Source organism: Poecilia latipinna, unplaced genomic scaffold (assembly GCF_001443285.1).
Source record: "Poecilia latipinna isolate Pla-1442-1.1 unplaced genomic scaffold, P_latipinna-1.0 Scaffold139, whole genome shotgun sequence".
NCBI lineage: Eukaryota > Metazoa > Chordata > Actinopteri > Cyprinodontiformes > Poeciliidae > Poecilia > Poecilia latipinna.
This window is the reverse complement of record NW_015112755.1, coordinates 396291-414678: the sequence shown is the minus strand read 5'-3', so window position 1 is coordinate 414678 and position 18388 is coordinate 396291. Positions and strand designations below refer to the sequence as shown.

Genomic DNA, 18388 nt, shown 5'->3' with positions numbered 1-18388 from the left:
AAACGCTGTGATTACTTACAACTTGGATCTTCTCTGACGCTCCTTTGAGAACCAGACCCCAGTAATGTAGATCGATCCCCTGGCTGTCCAGAACCTGAGGCATCTGTGAAAACAAAGTCACAAGATGCATGAGGGAGGAAAAAATACCAGCAGAACAGGAATAAAATGAGTTAAAATTAGAGATGTCAACACAAGTGTCCTTTTGTTCTTCTTTGTCAAAACAATACGCACATGTTTAATATTGCATCATGGGATAGGTTTAGACAGGAGATTACAGTTTATTAACTACTTTTAAATGCTGGAAACTTCTAAGAAGTGTTTTTTATTCCAAGGAAAGAAACTTTTTTTTGCATGCTTTCCTTGTACATTTACAGGAATTGCAATTAGCAGCCTACTGGAACAAAGGCTAATCAACCTAACAAATTCATCCCAATGCACCGTTTATCTACTAAACAAAGGACCTGAGCTATTTTTTTTAGCCAATCTTAAAACGGAGATCAATCATTTGATATGAAATCAAAGCAGCTCTACTCTCTACAGAACGTCCTCAGAGGATTTGTGTTTATGGGAAAGCATTAGCAGAAGGTGTTAGAAATCGCCTGGTCAGAGCTAACTGCCGAGGGTATAAGGAAGCCCTGTGTGCCAAGGCAAACACATAGATGTGATATCCTTCCTCCTGCATTCCTCGTGCCTGCATTTCAATGAACGAAGGAAGGAGTGAGGCAGCGTGGCGAGGGCCGGGGAGAGAAAAGGCAAAGGGAATAGGAAGGGAGGAGTAGATAGGCTGATGGAGAAGGGAGTCAGGAGCGTAACGATGGTGGAAAAGATAAGCCAGGGGTCATTAGAATAAAAGTAAAAGGGTGTGATTTAAATATTTGCATTTCAAATAAATCTAGTGGAGGAAGCGTTACACCCTTGAGCAAAGTTACATTTTAGACGTTTCAATTGCAACAACAATTAATGACACGTGTGTTAGATGTGCTTTAACTGTGTGCTCTGAAGGTGCCTTGGGTCAGAGTAGAGCAGAGTCGAACTTTCTGGGTTACATGCAGAAAATTAGCAGTATTACCAGAAACTTCATCCACACAGAGAAACGTGGTGGTATCAGAACCATACTGTAAGGAATATTTCACTTCAACAGTCCACTAAATCCCCTTTTGGCATGGGAGCCAGTAGAGAGCGATGTTTTATGTTTTGATGTAGAGAAGAAAGTGGGAGAACAGATGAGTGTGTGACACACAGCCTCTGGGGAAGAGCATGACTAATGGTAGGTTAATTGCTAGTTGCTAGTCAAGCTGTACTTGTTTTCCCTTCCTGTGAAGAATAACCGTTCTAGTGTTCAGCCGCCTCTTCCATGCTATTGCTCTGTCAGCTTGGTGGGACCAGACAGGAGGCTGTCACCAGCAAAACCAGCCAACGTTGACACCAGCCAAAGTTCTTTCTACTAGAATTCAGAGATCTCTGTTCTGGGCGGGAAGGTAACAGCAGGGAGAAAAGCCAATTGAAGCTAAATACAGTGAAGCTTCTATAAGAAGCTTCTGAAAAAAATGAAACTGAGATAGAGGTTTTCCATCCAGCATGACAGTCCCACTAAATACACAACAAACATATGAGCAGAGCTACAATGTGACTGGTGAGCTAAGCTTTTACATGTCAAAAAAAGTCAGGACTTAAATCCAGTCACAGTCTGCGGCAAGAAAGTTTATACTCAAGCCCTTGCAATACAATCTGACTGAACTTATGCTTTTTAAAAAAGGTGTTTAACGGGAATGTCAATTCTAATCGACTCTGTACTTATAATTTTTTTATTTACAACACTTTTTGATGGTGCATCACACAAATGGCAATAAAAAAAGCATGGAAGTAAGAGGCTGTAATTTGCTATAATTCTACTGAGTTAAAGGGTTCTTAATCAGTTCATCCACCCTAATATGTCTCAACAACACAAAAGAAAAGAATGTCTCATTATAAATGTAAACTGTTTTACAACTTAGTTTTCCTTGGATGGTTTCCAAATAAAGCCTAGTTTCACAGTAGCACAAGTCTGCAAGGATACATTTTAAACTGATTAATATCTGAAGCACAACAAGGTGAAAAGAGAACCAGCAATAATGCGGTGAAATGCAGCGGTGAAGCACAGCGGTAGGAGTGTGATAATGGGGAGCCGCTTGAGTAAAGAGGGAAAAGGGACGTTTCCAGAAGAGGGAATCATTAATACCTGTTGAAATAAATGCAGACTGACTAGTTTAGTCTTTGTCTGAAGCCAACAGGAAGAAGAGGAATATTACAACATAATAATCTGAAGCTTCCTGCCAACATCACTGTTGGATTTCTAAAGAAAACCAAAGTGCAACCTGAAAGTCAGCCAAGTGTCACTCATCTTGAATCAGATAGAGTTCCTTGTGTATTTATTTTTTATTTTTCCAGAAATCAATCAACAATCCTCATAGAAGCAGCTAGAAATCAAGTATGCAGCAAGAGGAAATATTTTCATACATGTGCAACACTTTTTTACTTCTGGGTTTGGCTGTTGCTGGAAATTGTGTACAGTAAACTGCTTCTGCGCAGAAGTTTGTATGAATTCATGAAGTATTTGCAAAAATATTCTAGATTGTTTTGCACTACAAAGACTGCAGTTAGACAACAAGAATTAAACTAGTCTAAAAGGAAAAGTGCTCATCTATAAAGTCTCCCAAACGTAAAAACGATTTAAATATTTTTGCAATTGCAACTGAAAAGTGTACAGGAATTAGGTAACTGTTTTTTGTTTGTTTTGTTTTTTTCCATTAGATTTTCTGCAAACCTTAAAGCAAAGCGTGCTGTGAGCTTGAATGAACTAGTTAGACGACACGTGATGGCGGAGTACCAGATGCAGCATGCTCTCTTATGGAATGCCCAACAGGTTGTATGCACGTCCAAGCTAAGCCCATTAGCAAAACAGGCCAATGCGGATAATGCCATATGAATTCCCTGAGCCAGTCAGATGACTCACCTGACCTGAACCTGAATACCTGCATATACTAATAACCACAGGGTGTCATCACAATAAAAAAAAAAGAAGACAGTTCAATCAGTTTTGTAGTTTGTAGCTTGATTTTGCCTTATCTTTACTTTACATTTACAAGTTTCCTCAAAATACCAGAAATACATTTGTTTTCTTTGATCATGTGCACTTAATAAAATAAAATAAAACAAAATAAAATAAAAGCTCTCATTCAATTTCCAGGAAACTATAAATCCAGGTAGAACAAAGGTGGCTGGATCAGTTTCACATTCACGAAACATGATAGCAAACCTCAACAAGGAAACCTCATACATGGTTTCATTTGCAGTGAGACACGCTATGTTGTGGACAAACCAGCACTGACTCATTTACTAAAACAATTACTTCTGACAGCGCTGGGAAACTAGCTGGTAATCTAACATATATTTGTTTTCAGTTGCTAATAAAAACTCTCTGGTAAGGTAGTTTTCTTATATCTTGTACATTATCACACATTGTTACGCTACAACCAACAAAAATCACTTAAGCTCCGTCGGATTGGACTGAGAGTGTCGTTAGGCACCATATTTCAAGTCTGAACATAGATTCTCAATTGAACCGCGTTCTGGTCTTTGATTGGGCCATTCTCAGGTTTCAGGTCACGTCTGTTCTGGAAGGCGAAATTCCTTCGTTTTTTTCTACCAGCCTGTAGCAGCTTCTCTGACCCCGCTGCAGAAAAGCATCTCACATGTTGCCCAAAAAGTTCAATGTTGATGAAATGCAACCAAAGGATCTTCCATTAAATATTTGCTGTGAGATAAAGCGCAAACAGGCCTTGGTCAGACTTGTGAATGTACAGCAAACAGGTGACCAGTCCTTCCACCTGACCTCTGGCTCTTTGTAGCTTCTACAGTTACTATGAATCTTTTTGGTCATCTCTAATCTGTTCAATAAGTTTTGTTGGATGACCTTGTCTTGTGCCATTTCCATTCCATTTTTGAATGGAAATGGCACAAGAATTAACATCGGCTTAAGACTGCTTTTAAAATTCTGTCCCTGGGTTTACATGAAGCTGTTTCTTTTCAAATGTCCCTCATATTTATATGTGTGGTACATTTTCAGCAAAAAGGCAGTTCAAAGTGCTTTACATCAAAAAACCATAAAGAAACTTTTAAAGACTGAAATTAAATGGTTCTTCTAATTAGGAGACTCCTGAGGGAAATCAGTTTAAACGGATTTTATCGATGGCATCAAAAATAAAAATTCTGAAAAGTTTGATGCTCATATGTAAAAAAAAAAAAAAAATAAGTTAACAATCACAAATCATTTTGCTTTTATTTCACCATTATGGTCACTTTGTGATGGTCTCCTGCACATGAAATTAATTCATTTAGGTTTACGGTTATAAGCTGAGAAAATGTGGTGTGTTTTTCTGCAAACTAGGCGCCGTAACACACAAACTGCACTCACCAAGCTTCGATCTCAATGCTTGTTCTTGCAAAAGCATGCATTCCCTTTTTAAAAAAACTCCAGCATGAAAGCGCCTCACACCATTAGAAAGAATGTGTAGCCTTAAGTTTGAGTGGGAAGATAAATGATGGCAGTGTGTGGAACCACAATTACACCTGCTGCCATGAGATTGCACTCCTCCAGACTCTGAAACTGTGAAATGCCTTTTAAAGTTCCTCCTAAATTGCCATTCAGATGAATCATAAAGGTAACAGCAAAGGAAGGCATTCATGAAAAAAAAAGACTTTGAAAAAATATTTTTTTGCCAGTCTGCATGAAAATAAACCAAAAGGGAGACTTCACACTGTCTGCATACATTGCAGCAGAAACATTGCCAGGGGGTTTAATAGGAGGAACTGTTTTGTTGAGAAATTTCACTTTTAAGTAAACCACTAACCAGTCTGAAGATCTTGAAGAAATCCAGATTTGCATAAAGGATGTCTTCAATCCTCTGCAGTCTTTGCTGACTGAGGGCACACATGGCATTGCGCACCCCGTGGAGTCCCATTCGACTGGGGAAGATGATGAAGCGCTCCAGCAAGGCCTGGCTGCACGCTATGTCTTTCAACTGTAGGTCTGGGACACCAAAAGCAAACTGGGAAACACAAAAAGAAAGGGAAAAACCTGCTCAAAACGTGTGCATTTTAAAGAAAACACATTTTTAGGATTTCATTAAGCAGACTTGTTCCGAAAGAAAGAAAGGCCCACCATAAAGCTAGTATTGCACCCACACCTAATGCTTTTTTTATCTCTTTGGCCTAAGGCCAGGAGACAAGGTTTGACCTCTAGGTGATGGCAGCTGAACTCTCTTAACTTAAAAAGTTTAATTGACCTTCCAGGTCGCTGACCCTTCTCTGTCCAAAGAGAGGATTTCAAGTTTCTTGGTGTTATATTCACAAATAATGGCTGGATGGAGCAGGAAATGGACAGACCGATTTGGGGATTGTCCGCTCAAGTGCAGGAAATGTTCCAGTCTATCGTGGTGAAAAACATTTTGAGCTACAGGTCTTGGTTTACTGGACAGTCTGTGTTATTTTCTTCTATCGTTTTAACCAAGTAAGTCGATTAAGAACCAGGTCTCAATTGGTTGAGAGGTGGCAGATGCTGGGAGTTTCGCACTACCCAAAGGTAGACCCAGAACCAGCCCAAGGGAACAGATAGTCCTTCTATTATGACAAAATCTTAGGATCCTCCAGAATGAGCTGCAGACTGTAACCAGGGAGGGTTCCTACCTGGACCTTGTACCCCCTGCCAACCAAATCTCAAGTTTTTCCGTAGAGCGTCCTGACACAGAGGTTAAAGTTTTACCTGTTCCAGACGTAGCTGGGCATTGACGAGCTGGTAAACAATAGACTCTGAGAGGCCTGCGTCTCTTAGCAGGAAGGCCGTAAGGATCTCATCGTCCTTCAGAATGTCATCAATCTTCAGCCCACGGCCTAAAAGGAAAACCATTAACATTGATAGTGAAAGATCAGACACACGCAGAACAATATTGGCCAGAGCAACACTGGATAAGGAAATGATTCACAGGAAAACGTTAGGCCTGGTTATAAACAATCATTTTCAGGAGAGCATTGGCCATTATCCTGACTGAAGCATTCCTCGTTTTTCTGTTTACCTGCAGCGGCGTACGGATTGTTGCGCAACGTGTCCATAAAGTTTGAGAAGGACGCCATCTCACGCCAAAGCCTGCCATACTGCCGGACCTCTGTCTCATTGAGCAGAAGCTCCTGGATGTCAGCGTAGAATCGTGCCAGTCTAAAGTTTGTCCAAAATAACAAAACAGCTTTAAATAAGTGCTTGCTCACAGTGAATTTAAGAGTGCTGTTTTGACCTTACACAGAGTTGTTATAGTTGGAAATGACGCCCGGTGACTCTCCCTGTGTTGGGTATCTGAAGCAGGGGTTGTTAGCGTTGCAGAAGATTCCCTGAATCCAGGGGAGAATCCCTGCCGATGGCAAGGCCTTGTTGGGGAAGTGACCTAAAGAAACAGACATTCAGAGGGAATGTCAAAGCTCAGGATCTGATTATTAAAGACTCTCCAAATGGGCTGCCCTGTGTTATTCTTTCCATGTAAAGAACTGCAGCAGATATCAATATGTTTTCATAGATGAGGGTGAGTTAGCAGAGAAAGCTGCTGGTGATGAATTTCAGCAAGAAGTTCCTTCTCACATTCATGCTGCTGGTAGAGAGGATTGGCCTTCCTCAGCCACACCAGACCAATGAATAACAAGACGGGCCAGAAGATCTCCACCAGGAAGCGGATCTAAAGAGAAACAGTCCATTACTGGGAAGCACTAAAACAACATAAAACACAACCCTGGAAGCTTAAACGATGCTGCGTCATGAAGAATTCTGTTTGGGATGTTTCAGTGCATGGGCTTTTTCAAAAACCCATGTACAAGGTTTATACCTTCTGCCTTTTGCGAAGAGTCCAGTTCTTCCATAGTAACAGGCGGATTTGGGAGCCCGTCTTCATCGCTCTGCGGCTCAACCCCTGGACGGGGTCATCAGACTGTGAAGAATCTGCAGAGACAAAACGTTAGCGGCGAGCGGAGCAGCTATCAGTGAGAAGGGGTCTGAAATGGTCACACCGTGACATGACGCACGGGATTAACGAGGGATTATTTACAGTGTCTTGCAAAAGTATTTAAACCTGCTAAGCTTGAATGTCTTTTGTGAGAATTTTATGTGATAGAGCATGAAGTGAAATGGTAAAAAGCTTTTAAAATATTCTAAAATACATACCTCAGGATTAAAGTACGTTACTGTTTAAACTGCTGTACAGTATATTATTTGTATTTATATAAATATATTTCTATTTTTTATATTTATAAAGTAACTGAATTGAAGAAAACAGGTCAATTAGGTTAAGTAATTAAATTCTCGCCAATATAATCACCTGTGTTTAATAAATATAGTGGGGGATTTCATATTTTTCACTAATAAATGCACTTGCTGACAATATAATGAAAGGATTCCACAAAATAAAAAGATTAAAAAATTGCACTGAATAAAAAAAAAAAAAGTGTACTACTACTTTTTTGTATATTTGCATCAGTGAGAGCACAAAAGTTTCAAGAAATTAGCTCATCATAAGTTTTTATTAGCTCATCACCCATTTTTATTTCACATTATGCCGGACGAACAATAACTGAAGCATCTGATTGTTAATGAGTTCAAATTTATGTGTGTGAACCAAAGTGAGTACAAGAAACCCAAAATCATGATGTACCTGCTGTGGCTGCTGGAGCTGAAATAACTGGTGATGATCAAAGAGGTCATCTCTAGAACGTAAGTAGTGCAAATTTGTTTATTTTCTTGTTCAAAATGTTCCATCTGATTGTGGCCATATATCTTTGCCACTGTTTAATTGAGTAAATGTTAAATTTTGCAATATCTCCTTGAATGCGATTCTGATTCGGCTTCATTCTATCTGAATTTCAGTACATTGGAGACAGAAATGTTACTTTAACATTTCTGTTTCTGATTGGTGAGTTGTGGGACTTTTATCTTGCATCTTCCCTCTGATGTTGACTGGAGGGTGATGGTACAGGCTGTAATGTAAGTAAGTGCATGGTGGGTCATTTGAGTCTATCCGCCCTGGATGCTGTCACCATAGTGGTGACAGCATCATGCTGTGGGAATACTTTTTTCAGCTTGCAAAGGGAAGCTGGTCAAAGTGGATGCAGGTAAAAAAAAAAAAAAGGGGGGGGGGGGAAAAACTGGGAAAGGGGCTGCAAAAAGATGTAATCCTAAACATGCAGACAGAGCTATTAGGGACTGATATATCGTTTGTTAGAATGGCCCAGTCAAAGTCCAGATGTAAATATAAAAGAAAATATGTGGGGGAAAAAAACTATCAACTTGATGTTTACAAACTCTTTGAATCAAATCTGAATGAAATTTTAACTGTTTTGCAAAGACGTATCGGCAAAAATTGCAGCTGGATGTGTAAAATTAGAAGAGAGATAAGCCCAAAGATTTCCAGTGTGTGGTGGTCCTGATCACTAACAGTTATCAATTTATTTTCTCTATAACCACCCGTCATCCCTCTTCAACTGAACATTTTACGAACAGTTCAGCCTTTAAAGCATGAATACTTTTGGACGCACCTGCAGAAAGTAAAACACGTCACAGTGAAGTAATGCGCCTTCTGCTAATGAAGCTTTTTAATTGGAAACATAAAAGTTACGAGCGAGAAAGAGACAAAAATCTTGAAACAGAAAAAGAGCATTTCCTTTATTAGCTTACACAGAACTAACCGAAGGGCTTGTTAGCTTTACTCTCTCAGAGCAATAAAGTCATGCAGTCATTGTTTCACGCCAGCCTTGACCTTGTTTTGGATGTGACCCAACTTTCGATCCAACTTGATTGTAATAGGCCTCACTGTTAACGCTGGAATTGTCTTGACTCACACCTTTAAACCACTTTAAGTAAAGCCTTTGGAGGTGTTCCTAAGAAACGGCTCCTAACCCTTACTGAGCCATTGTTTCATCCAACTGTTACTCCAAAACACAGTTGCTGAGGAAATTTAAGGATGACTTCATGTCTGCATTCACATGCCACCTGAATGACAACTACAATTTAAACCTGATCCGTCATGAGTTCCCCCCCCCCCGGAAAGGAAAAAATAAATTTTGGAGAAACCAATCACTATGCACAAGTTATTCACAGATGGAGCATCACATAGCGCAAGAACATGTCCAGTAGATTACTGGACATACCAGATGGAGAATACGGGCAGACCAACACTTGTGAAGAGAAAAACAAAAGGGGAATTGCAGCTAGAAAACAGGGGAGGCTAAAAGCTGTTATTATGTCTGAGTTCTCAGAAAGCATCTTCTTACTCAAAACACAAATTACACACAACAGGATTGCTTTGCACACAGCTCTGCAGAATTCAGGGAGAAATTACCCCACAAGCATGTCGCAACCTATCAAAGTAACTTAAACAACAAGCGATACATTACTTCAACTATGTCAGCAATAACAAGCGCACACTCACACACACATTCACACACCTGTCGGGTCTTGTAAGGCGTTTCAGATTCATCAGTTTGATTCTCAGGCTTACCTTCTCACCGGATCACAACAAAGTCGAGCAACATCAAGAAAAACGGGTTCACAAATAAGCTGAAGTAATGCAAAACAATAAGCCGGGTAGAAGAAGTGCTTCAGATGACTCCGAGCTGCCCACCCCGTCTCTCTTTCTCTCTCTCTCTCTGTGCTGCAGGTCAGCAGCACTCCTAATCTGATTGCTCTAATCTCCCGGCTCAACATGGGCAGGCAGAAAAGAGACAACAGTCATCCATTTTGAGGTAGAATTAGGCAGATACCTGCAGGAGAAGGAAAAGCAGGGAAACCTGGCGGAGAGAAAAGCGGGAGGTGGTCTTCATCACAGCAGCAGCAAATACATTTGTCAAAGAAAATAACCTGAGCAGAAATGAAACCGCACCAGCGTGTAATCCCACAGCTAAACACCTACAGAATAAATTAGGAGTTTGGATTTATAGGACACAGGAGCAAAGGCATAAGAGACGGCAGCATTTGTTTCAATTTTTGTGTCTGAAATTAGTTTCCTCTGAGCGGCTGAGTGGAGAAGGCGCAGGTGACATGAGTAATTAGCTGAGGAGAATGTGAAGGTTTCAAAGTAGGACATTAAAGCCAGCTGAGCCCCCAGCAGACGCAAAACATCCTGAAACCACAATCGATTTGAGTTGGAGCAAATTTGAAATCCATCAAATGCAGAAGGAAAAAGGAAAAACAATCCAACTGGATGCATGGCTGAAATGAAAAATTTAAAGCTGTGAGTAAGTTTCCACATTTCATTCAGGGTCTAAATATCTGAAATCTCACCATATTTATCAATGTCAAAAAATGGTTGGTTGAAGCCCATGTCTTTGTTTTGTTTTTTTAAGTAAATACATAAAAATAAAGGTTGAAAATTTAAATGCATCCATTTGAGTCATGACAGGTCCGGTGCCGATCTCCAGCAGTTATTTGTTAACTGCAGGGCCAGACGCAGGACAACTTTGAGTTTTGAATAAAAACTTACTGTAAATGTTTGAGAAACTATCCTGATGTGCTATAGGTACAAATAAACTTCATTCCTGTACTTTTTTCTGCTTAGTAGTCATTTTATTTTTCTATTTTTCCCAAAAAATATATATTTAAGTCAAGATATAATAAAAAAATTAACTGAAAAAAATGCATTTAACAAAAAAAAAAAAAAACAAGAAATAAGTTTAAAATAACTTTTGTTTTAATTTGCAGCAAGAACTGTTGCATGAATATATAAACATTTACACATATGTACTGTAAGGCTTACATACTGAGAGAAGATGTACCAATCACAGGCCACTCAGGACACATTCAGTTAAAAAAGGGAATTATTTTCAATTATATTAAGAAAATTGCATTGAAAATATTCCAATTGTTCCCTGTAATGTGAAATTCAGTACATATTTAAATTTAAAAAATTAAAGAGACATCAGCATTTAAGCCTGGAAGTGCGACATGTAAAGTGTCATTTATGTAACAGATTAACACTGAACAAGGAAACCGACTGACTTACAGCTAACAGGAAATAACTTCTTTTTGGCAAATATACTGTTTAAAAAATATAGCAGACAGTAAACATTGTTGGCACCAAAGTCTAAGTATTTGTTTTGCTTCCTTTGACCAACTGCTGTTGGTTCTGTCTTTAACACGTAAAAAGGAATATATTAGTACTTTGAACACTTTCATGGTTTATTTTTACTTGCCTACATGTTCTCCCATTCACCACAGACATATTAATATTTACAAATATAAATTTTGGTTCTTTTTTTTTTTTTTCTTTTTTCAGACAAAATGAGCCTCCCTGTGTTCGTTCTCCTGCAGCAGTCGGAGTCTTTGGTAGATGGGTTTGGTCCCGGTGGGGCTGAGGTCATCAGGGCTGCTTGGAGAGGGAGACTGGGGGGGAGAAAGAGTGGGGGAGGCCGAGACCCCGGGGTCAATGGCGCTGTCTGTGGAGTCCTGAGTCTGGTGAAGTGTTTTTACTGGGGTTGTGGAAGGGGAGGCTGCTGGGGAAGTGTTGGTAGAAGTGAGCGACGTGCTGGTGGCTGTGGTTGTAGTCCAGCTGGAAAGTGTCCTGGATCTGCTGCTACTGGAAACCGGGGGGATGTAGAAGGTTCCCGGTGGGGGCTGTAGAGTCCGTGGAGCCCTGAGTGTTAGTGAAACGTTTGGCGAGCTGCTGGCAGAGGACTCTGCATCTTTTTCTCTTTTGGAGCTCCACACAGACTTAACTGACAGCATGCTGGGGCTGCTGGAGAACACGGTGCTCACGGTGCTAGTGGCCGTAACCACAGAGGCCGCGGTTGCAGCAGCACCAACCGTGATGGGCAGCGTGGCCTTCACCGGCTGCAACCCGGAGCTGGTGGGCGGCAGATTGGCGACTATCATGGCAGTTCTGGATGTCATGTCATAGTGCTTGTACTTCTTATCCCATGTCCTTCTCTGCATCGTCTGAGTGTCGATAAACGGTGTAATGTAATAGGTGCTTATTCTGGATGAGCCACTCTGTCGAGCCCTCTCGGGCTCCGGGATCTCCTGAATCGTTTCTGTGTCCCTCTGAGCGGAGCTTCCATCGACCACATCCGTTTTGTTCCGGTTATTCCTCTCCAGAATCTGTGCCGGTGTCGGCAGGCGTTCCAGCGGCATGCTGATCGGTCGAGAAACGGGCCGACCGACCTGGTTACGCAGCTGGACCTTCGTTGGCAAGGTGTTTGTGTGGTAGGGGAGCGAGGAGCTGGGGCGGTTAAGCGCCAAGGTTGATCTCTGGACCTCGCGTCCGCTCGACGTGTGCAACCCGTTGAGCTTCTCTGTGGCTGAAGAATCCGATTGGTCTTTCCCAGCCTGGACCTCCTGCACCTCACCCAGGATGTGGGATGTTGGGATTACCGAGGAGTATCTCTTGTATATTTTGGCACTCTGAAGGCACAAATTTGACAAAGAGGATTACAATGTCATCACATTTACCCATCTAAATTTTACAACATACAACTCAAAAACAGCCAGATGGAAGAACAGGAACAAGGAAGGACAAGCAGCAGTCACATTTATTATTATCTGCTAGCTAAGGTAAGCAAAAAGCCTTAAAAAAAAACATTTACATTTTATTGCAACAGCATAAATTCAAACTAAACATATCAGAAAAGTCCAAACTTGGACTTAAAAAAATAAAATCCTGCAAGTTTAGAAATTATAAAATGACTTCAGGCAAAGACATTAGCACCTGTATGAGTCTATCCTGCCAATCAACAGTGCTTAGTCATCTGGTATAGCTGTCAAACAACCTGTTGACATGTAGGTAGAATCTAAACTGTTATGACGGAGGGTTGGCCTGCTACTGAAAGGAATAATCTCTTAGATCAGTGTTGTTTTTAAGTTTACCTTCTCTGTGTTATTCAGTCGTGTTCCCTCAGTTTCCCTGCTTGCATTCTACCACAGTTGTTTTTCATCTCCCCTTATTAGGTCACCTGGTTGACATTTTCCATAACTGCCTCAATATTTAAACTCACTGGTTTTCTTTGTTCATCGCTGGAATTTTCCATTTCACTACCTCCATTCTATCAGCCAGGTGACAGAATGGAGGTAAGTTCCCCTCTTTTAATGAAAGTAGTATACTACAGTTTATGTTTACGTCAAACATGTCAATTTTAGAGCCATTTAAAGAGGATTTAAATGAAATCAGTTATTTTTTAAACATTTTTCTTAGCTAATTTTTGTAAGTTTTAACAATGTTGTTTTACATCCCATGAACTGTTTACATCTTTCAGTCACCAACAGGGTGACCGTCTAACTCCTCCTCACCTCCTTGATGTCCGTTAGCGAGGTAGAGTGTCTGCTTAGCTGGCGCACCTTCTCCTGTGGGGTCAGTCTGGGAGACGCTTGTGCACTGCTGCTGCTGGTGGTGATTTCGGAGCCAGATGGAGTAGGTGCATCAAAGATCATGTGAAAGTGTCTCACCATCATCTCCACCATCAGAGCCTGGCATGGATAATCCACCAGAGAGGAGAGAGACACCTCTGCGTCGATCTGTCTTGGTTTTACCAGAGTGGGTCCGAAGATAATCCCCAGGTTACTTGCATTCATCTTGTTCTCGTCGGCCTGTTTACTCACTCTGGGGATGCAAAGGGGAACAATGAGATTGATTAGTCAGTTTATTTTCTTTGGGACTTCAAAAACACTTTGTTTAATAATGAAAAAATAAAAAATAAAGAAAAGTTTTTTTAAAGAGTGTCAGCAGTGCAGTGGTGAAATGGATATTATACACAATGGAGCCAAGAATAAAGCTTGGAAATGCGTTGATTAAGAAAGAATACAAAAATCCGCCATGCTTATCACATAGTGCTACACGACACACAGGTGCCAGCGCATGTTTGAAAGCCAGTTCAGTGATACTGAATAAACCACAGGTTTTATGCTGTCGTTTTCTAACAGTTCCTGCCAAGCTTTAGGGAAGTCTCCGTTTCCCCATGTGTGTCATGAGGAAGTTGGCGAGTCAGTGTGACTGCAAACAGAGCGACATACCAAAGCACTGTCTCTTCGTTCCAGATCGTACCTGTTCAGATGCGTGACAAGGTAACGCAGAGTCCTGTAGTTGGCTGTGGGCAGCTGACGCAGCAGATCTTTGATCTTCAAAAGGACTCTGCTCATCTGGGCGCTTGGTGCTCCTTTCTCTCCCGCCTGGGAACTCGGAGGTTTATCAGCTTCTTCTGCTATCGCTCGCTGACACTCTTTGGCCAAGCCAATAAGGTTGTTATAGAACCGATACTGGATCAGTGGCTCTGGCAACTGTTGGAAATGACACTGCAATGAATTCTATGCTTCCGATTTTAAAAAAAAAAATGATTTAACGATGAAAACAAATGAAACTATCAATATTGAGATGAATGTCATTAATTTTGGGGCTGTTGATGCATTTGATTTTAGGGCAGAAATGTTTGTTCAAAACCACTTTAATTTAAAACTGCATAACTCTGATAGGGTATTGTACCACTTTTGTTGAGAGAAATGTTAAAGCATATTTAAAATGCAAATGCATATTTAGAACTTTCGCGTTAGAACATCACAGTCTGTCCATCTTCAACCAAATCTATAAAGACAACTAAATATCAACTGAGTAGTATCCATGGTGAAGTAAGTTTAACACCAACCTCGAAACAAATGTGTGGCGACATGGTTTATGCTTTTTAATGCCCTTCGAAAAACCTGGGAGAGTGTGATGTTGTGCCACTGATGCAGAGCAAAGAATGACTGTCAAACTTCTTTAAATTCCCCCTAAATCTACACAGTTGGAACTGCTTCTCTGCAACTTCCTGTGGTACGTCCTACCAAGTACGAATGAGGATGTCTGTATATTTTGGGACCAGCATGAATTAGAGGAAATTCACAATAAAGTCAGACTTAAACCCCCCCCCCATAAAAGTTGTAGATTCATTCCTCTCTAGAAATGGTTTTATGATGCATCCCACGTGCATCATAAAACCCCAAAATCATGACGCCATTCATGCTCATGACAGTATCTGAACTTCTGATTGGTACAGCAGCTGAAGATTTAACTGAACATAATTACAGACGTCTACATGAGTCATTAATTTCAAAAACTCAGTAGGAATTTGATAAAAACCTGTCTTAGGTAGAGTTTGAGGACGTTGCTGATGTCGTGAGGTGACAGTTCAGACAGTTCAACCAAGTCCTTCCCGTTTTCAAACGCCTGACAGAGCTTCTCCACTCTGGATTTGGCCCCATTCACACGATAAATGCCCTACAGGGGTCAAACAGGGGGATTCATAGTTATACATAAACCAGTTTAAAAGATTATTGTTAACTGATAATATTAAAACGCACAAAGGCCATGAAAGTACCTTGATGTTGAGGGCTCTGCTTTCGATCTCGGTGGTGCATTTTTTGATTATAAAGGGGATTCCATCCGGACAGTTCTTCGCTGCTTGGGCAAAGTCGATACCGAACAGCTGCAGCCTGCCCTGCAGCTTTTTGTGACCACACTGGATAGGGAGTGTCTCCAAGCATTTCTTATGGCATGCCAAGGAACACTGGCAAAAAGATGCATAAATTACAATTAGGTGACACAATATTAATACTTTAATTTATTAGCACTTGTGTCCTGCTCCGTCTGTGGAGTTACGCCCAAAATATTCCAATATTCCAAATTTTTGATTTTAAATCATGTTTATTCAACTATAAAGTTTGCTCTTGAAAGGAAATGAAACAGACATTTCTCAAAACATTATGAAACAATGTAATTGTTTAATTACAGTTTATTAAAACATAGATTTGGAGCAATCAAACAACTGACTGACACTCCAGTTAACTGGTGTCTATAGTTTCCACTGATATTTTGTCTGTTTCTCTTTGCTGTTGAACTCCGTGTCTTTGAGTTTGAGAGGCCTGTTTGCCTTAATCTTAGCTATTTCCACTGATTCAAATCCATCAAAACAACACTTCCAATCAGGAGAAACATGTTGGGAGAAATGATGAGATGACTTTACACCTGAATCTACTGGTGTTATGGATAATTTTCGGCTTAACTGTATCAACAATAAGACATCATTTTAACGGTTAGTTGAAAGTAATATGATTTGTACCTCTTCACATTCGGCTCCATGAAAAACAACCAGGCTGTCACACTCTCTGCACTTGGATGGGGCTCGTAGTTTTCTTAGCTTATGTGTCTGAGCAGCTTTTGACATCTGAGTATTTCGGAAAGGACCAGGAGAACCTAAAGTCTCTGTCACCATCTCTACCAGACCTAGAAGTGAAAATAAAAAAAACGAACACATAAACAGGTGATATTATTCAACATTTCCCAATAAGAAAACTAACATAACTTCCCGGGGAAAAAACTGAAGCTTAACTTTGGGGAAGTTGCTGGGCTTTGTTTCTGTCACCTAACCGTACATATATTCTTCCCTTTATTTGATGTTCAAACCTAGCACAAAAACTAATGTAACCCCAATCAATTATCCTCTGCAGACAGAAAAAAAACATAGGGAGTGAAAATATTACATGTAGCAAAACTGACATCCGATCAGTGCAATGAGGCAATCTGCTATGCACCAGAGAAGATTATGCAATCCCCTCAAGACATTTTTATTTCCCCATGTCAACTAATATGCAGGCTGTTATTAGCAAACGAGTGAAATACACACTTAAGAGGACAAACAGATGTTTCCTACCGTTGTCAAAAGGAGAGAGAGGCTCCCTGTCATCCAGATCGTCAGCTGAAGACATGGTCCCAGTGGAGGGAGTTCTGGGCAGCCGCCGTTTGAAATCACCTGTTCAGTCATTAAAAACAAGGTTACGATGTACTACCACTGACTAAGATTAAAAGAAGCTACCATCAGCAACAACAAAAGAGAAACTGTGATGGTCACATGAGTACATTAAGCTTTAAAAAAAAGAAAAACTTAAGTAGTGTGTCATAAAATTTTAGCAGATAAAGGAAGTGAATTTGGAGTGAACGTGTGTTTATTTATCCTCTGCATAAAGTCAACACGTTACTAAAAAGAGAAGCACTGTCTAAAATATTGAAATTATATAATTCTTCTGATAGTTTGCAGATACAATCCTGCACAAATTGTCTCTCCGTCAAGTGTTCATCTTAATTTATGCAATTACATCTACAAAATAATGTGTCATTCTCGATGCATTTTTAATAGCTTCTAATGAAAAGAAAACAAATATATAGATATATATATACCTATATCTATACATTTTTAAATAAATTTAGAAGGGAATAAATGTGAAATCTTCATGCCTGGGCTAGCGGTGGGGGAGTCCATGGATCTGGATTCGCTGCTGCCCCCAGCACTCTCCGAGTCGCTGCACATCCCGCCCTGGCTGCCCTGGCTGTTGGAGGTCCAGGCTCTTAGCGGCGCCTGGCTCCTCAGCGCTTCAGAAACGCAGAAAAGAAAAGCAGCAAGGTTCAACAAAACAGCATTTGTTTTGGTGGTTTTTCAGTCACACTCACATTTTAGACTTATGAGTGAGTAAGCATCACACAACCTCAACTGCTTTAGACTTAAAAAAAAAAAAAAAAACATTCCCATGAATCAGCAGTCGGGGTAAGTCCCCTCTGGGGCTGATAAAGACAGAAGCAAACTGAACCAATAGATTGTCATGAGATGTTTAACCTCCTGAAGCAAAAACTATTTCATAAAGAAAAAAAAAAAAAAAGAAAATCAGCGTCCTGAAACTCACATGTGCTGACATGCATATACCTGGGATGTCTGTGCTGCTGTTGGATCTCCGCTCACTGATCTTTGAAGGCCGGTGAAGAGAGTGGTCTACGTCGTCTCCGCTCAAAACGTCACAGGAAGTGATGGAGCCCTGCGACAGGTTGCCATGGGAAGAATGGGTGCTCCCATGTGACCTTTTGGTAAACCCAGACCTGGGAAAGAAAAAAAATCAAAAAGTTGATTTTTAATGCTTTCTGATTTTAGTTGCAGCTGTCCTTTTAGAGTCCTACAGTCAGTCCAGCATTGTTACATTATGTTGAACCAAGACTGACATAGGGAAACAAATTAATAAAACTAATTGCATTTAATTTTCTAGAACAGAATGAATTTAACCAATTCTAGACACCAACATGAACAATACAGGTTAATCAGAAATAAAGCATAAACATTCTAGATCACTGCAGTCAGGGTGTTTTGCAGCTATGTAGAAAAATGTAGTGGTATTTATAATGTATGGTTAGCAAGGTTATATTACTGGCAAAAAGATATCTTAGTCTACTTTTTTTTTTTTTTTTTTTTTTTCAGTTTTTGGGGTTTTGGGCTTTTTGGGGTTTCCGGTGTTCCCAAATTTATTTGAAACCATTTAGGA

The 18388-nt window shown here is 40.3% G+C and overlaps 2 protein-coding genes across 6 annotated transcripts in view; both read right to left on the bottom strand.

The window, feature by feature from the left end:
• The window catches only part of LOC106945323 (retinal-specific ATP-binding cassette transporter-like), a 49182-nt gene extending 39450 nt beyond the window's left edge, over window positions 1–9732 (bottom strand). For 2 of the 4 annotated variants that reach the window (XM_015028922.1, XM_015028924.1), the window contains exons 1-8: window positions 9570–9731; window positions 6906–7018; window positions 6665–6758; window positions 6332–6473; window positions 6111–6250; window positions 5801–5928; window positions 4890–5087; window positions 20–103 (exon numbers count right to left, since the gene is read on the bottom strand). In XM_015028922.1, the coding sequence (XP_014884408.1) occupies window positions 20–103; window positions 4890–5087; window positions 5801–5928; window positions 6111–6250; window positions 6332–6473; window positions 6665–6758; window positions 6906–6971 (852 nt within the window). In that variant the 5' untranslated portion in view covers window positions 6972–7018; window positions 9570–9731. Of the gene's footprint in view, window positions 1–19; window positions 104–4889; window positions 5088–5800; window positions 5929–6110; window positions 6251–6331; window positions 6474–6664; window positions 6759–6905; window positions 7072–9569 lie in introns of all 4 variants that reach the window. The other 2 variants (XM_015028925.1, XM_015028923.1) reach the window with 2 other exon arrangements.
• Window positions 9733–10735: 1003 nt separating this feature from the next.
• Window positions 10736–18388, bottom strand: part of LOC106945321 (rho GTPase-activating protein 29-like) — a 37529-nt gene continuing 29876 nt past the window's right edge. For both annotated transcript variants that reach the window (XM_015028920.1, XM_015028921.1), the window contains 9 exons: window positions 17782–17951; window positions 17319–17453; window positions 16738–16836; window positions 16147–16310; window positions 15406–15594; window positions 15168–15305; window positions 14100–14332; window positions 13349–13658; window positions 10736–12466 (listed from right to left, as the gene is read on the bottom strand). In XM_015028920.1, the coding sequence (XP_014884406.1) occupies window positions 11339–12466; window positions 13349–13658; window positions 14100–14332; window positions 15168–15305; window positions 15406–15594; window positions 16147–16310; window positions 16738–16836; window positions 17319–17453; window positions 17782–17951 (2566 nt within the window). In that variant the 3' untranslated portion in view covers window positions 10736–11338. The remainder of the gene's footprint in view (window positions 12467–13348; window positions 13659–14099; window positions 14333–15167; window positions 15306–15405; window positions 15595–16146; window positions 16311–16737; window positions 16837–17318; window positions 17454–17781; window positions 17952–18388) is intronic.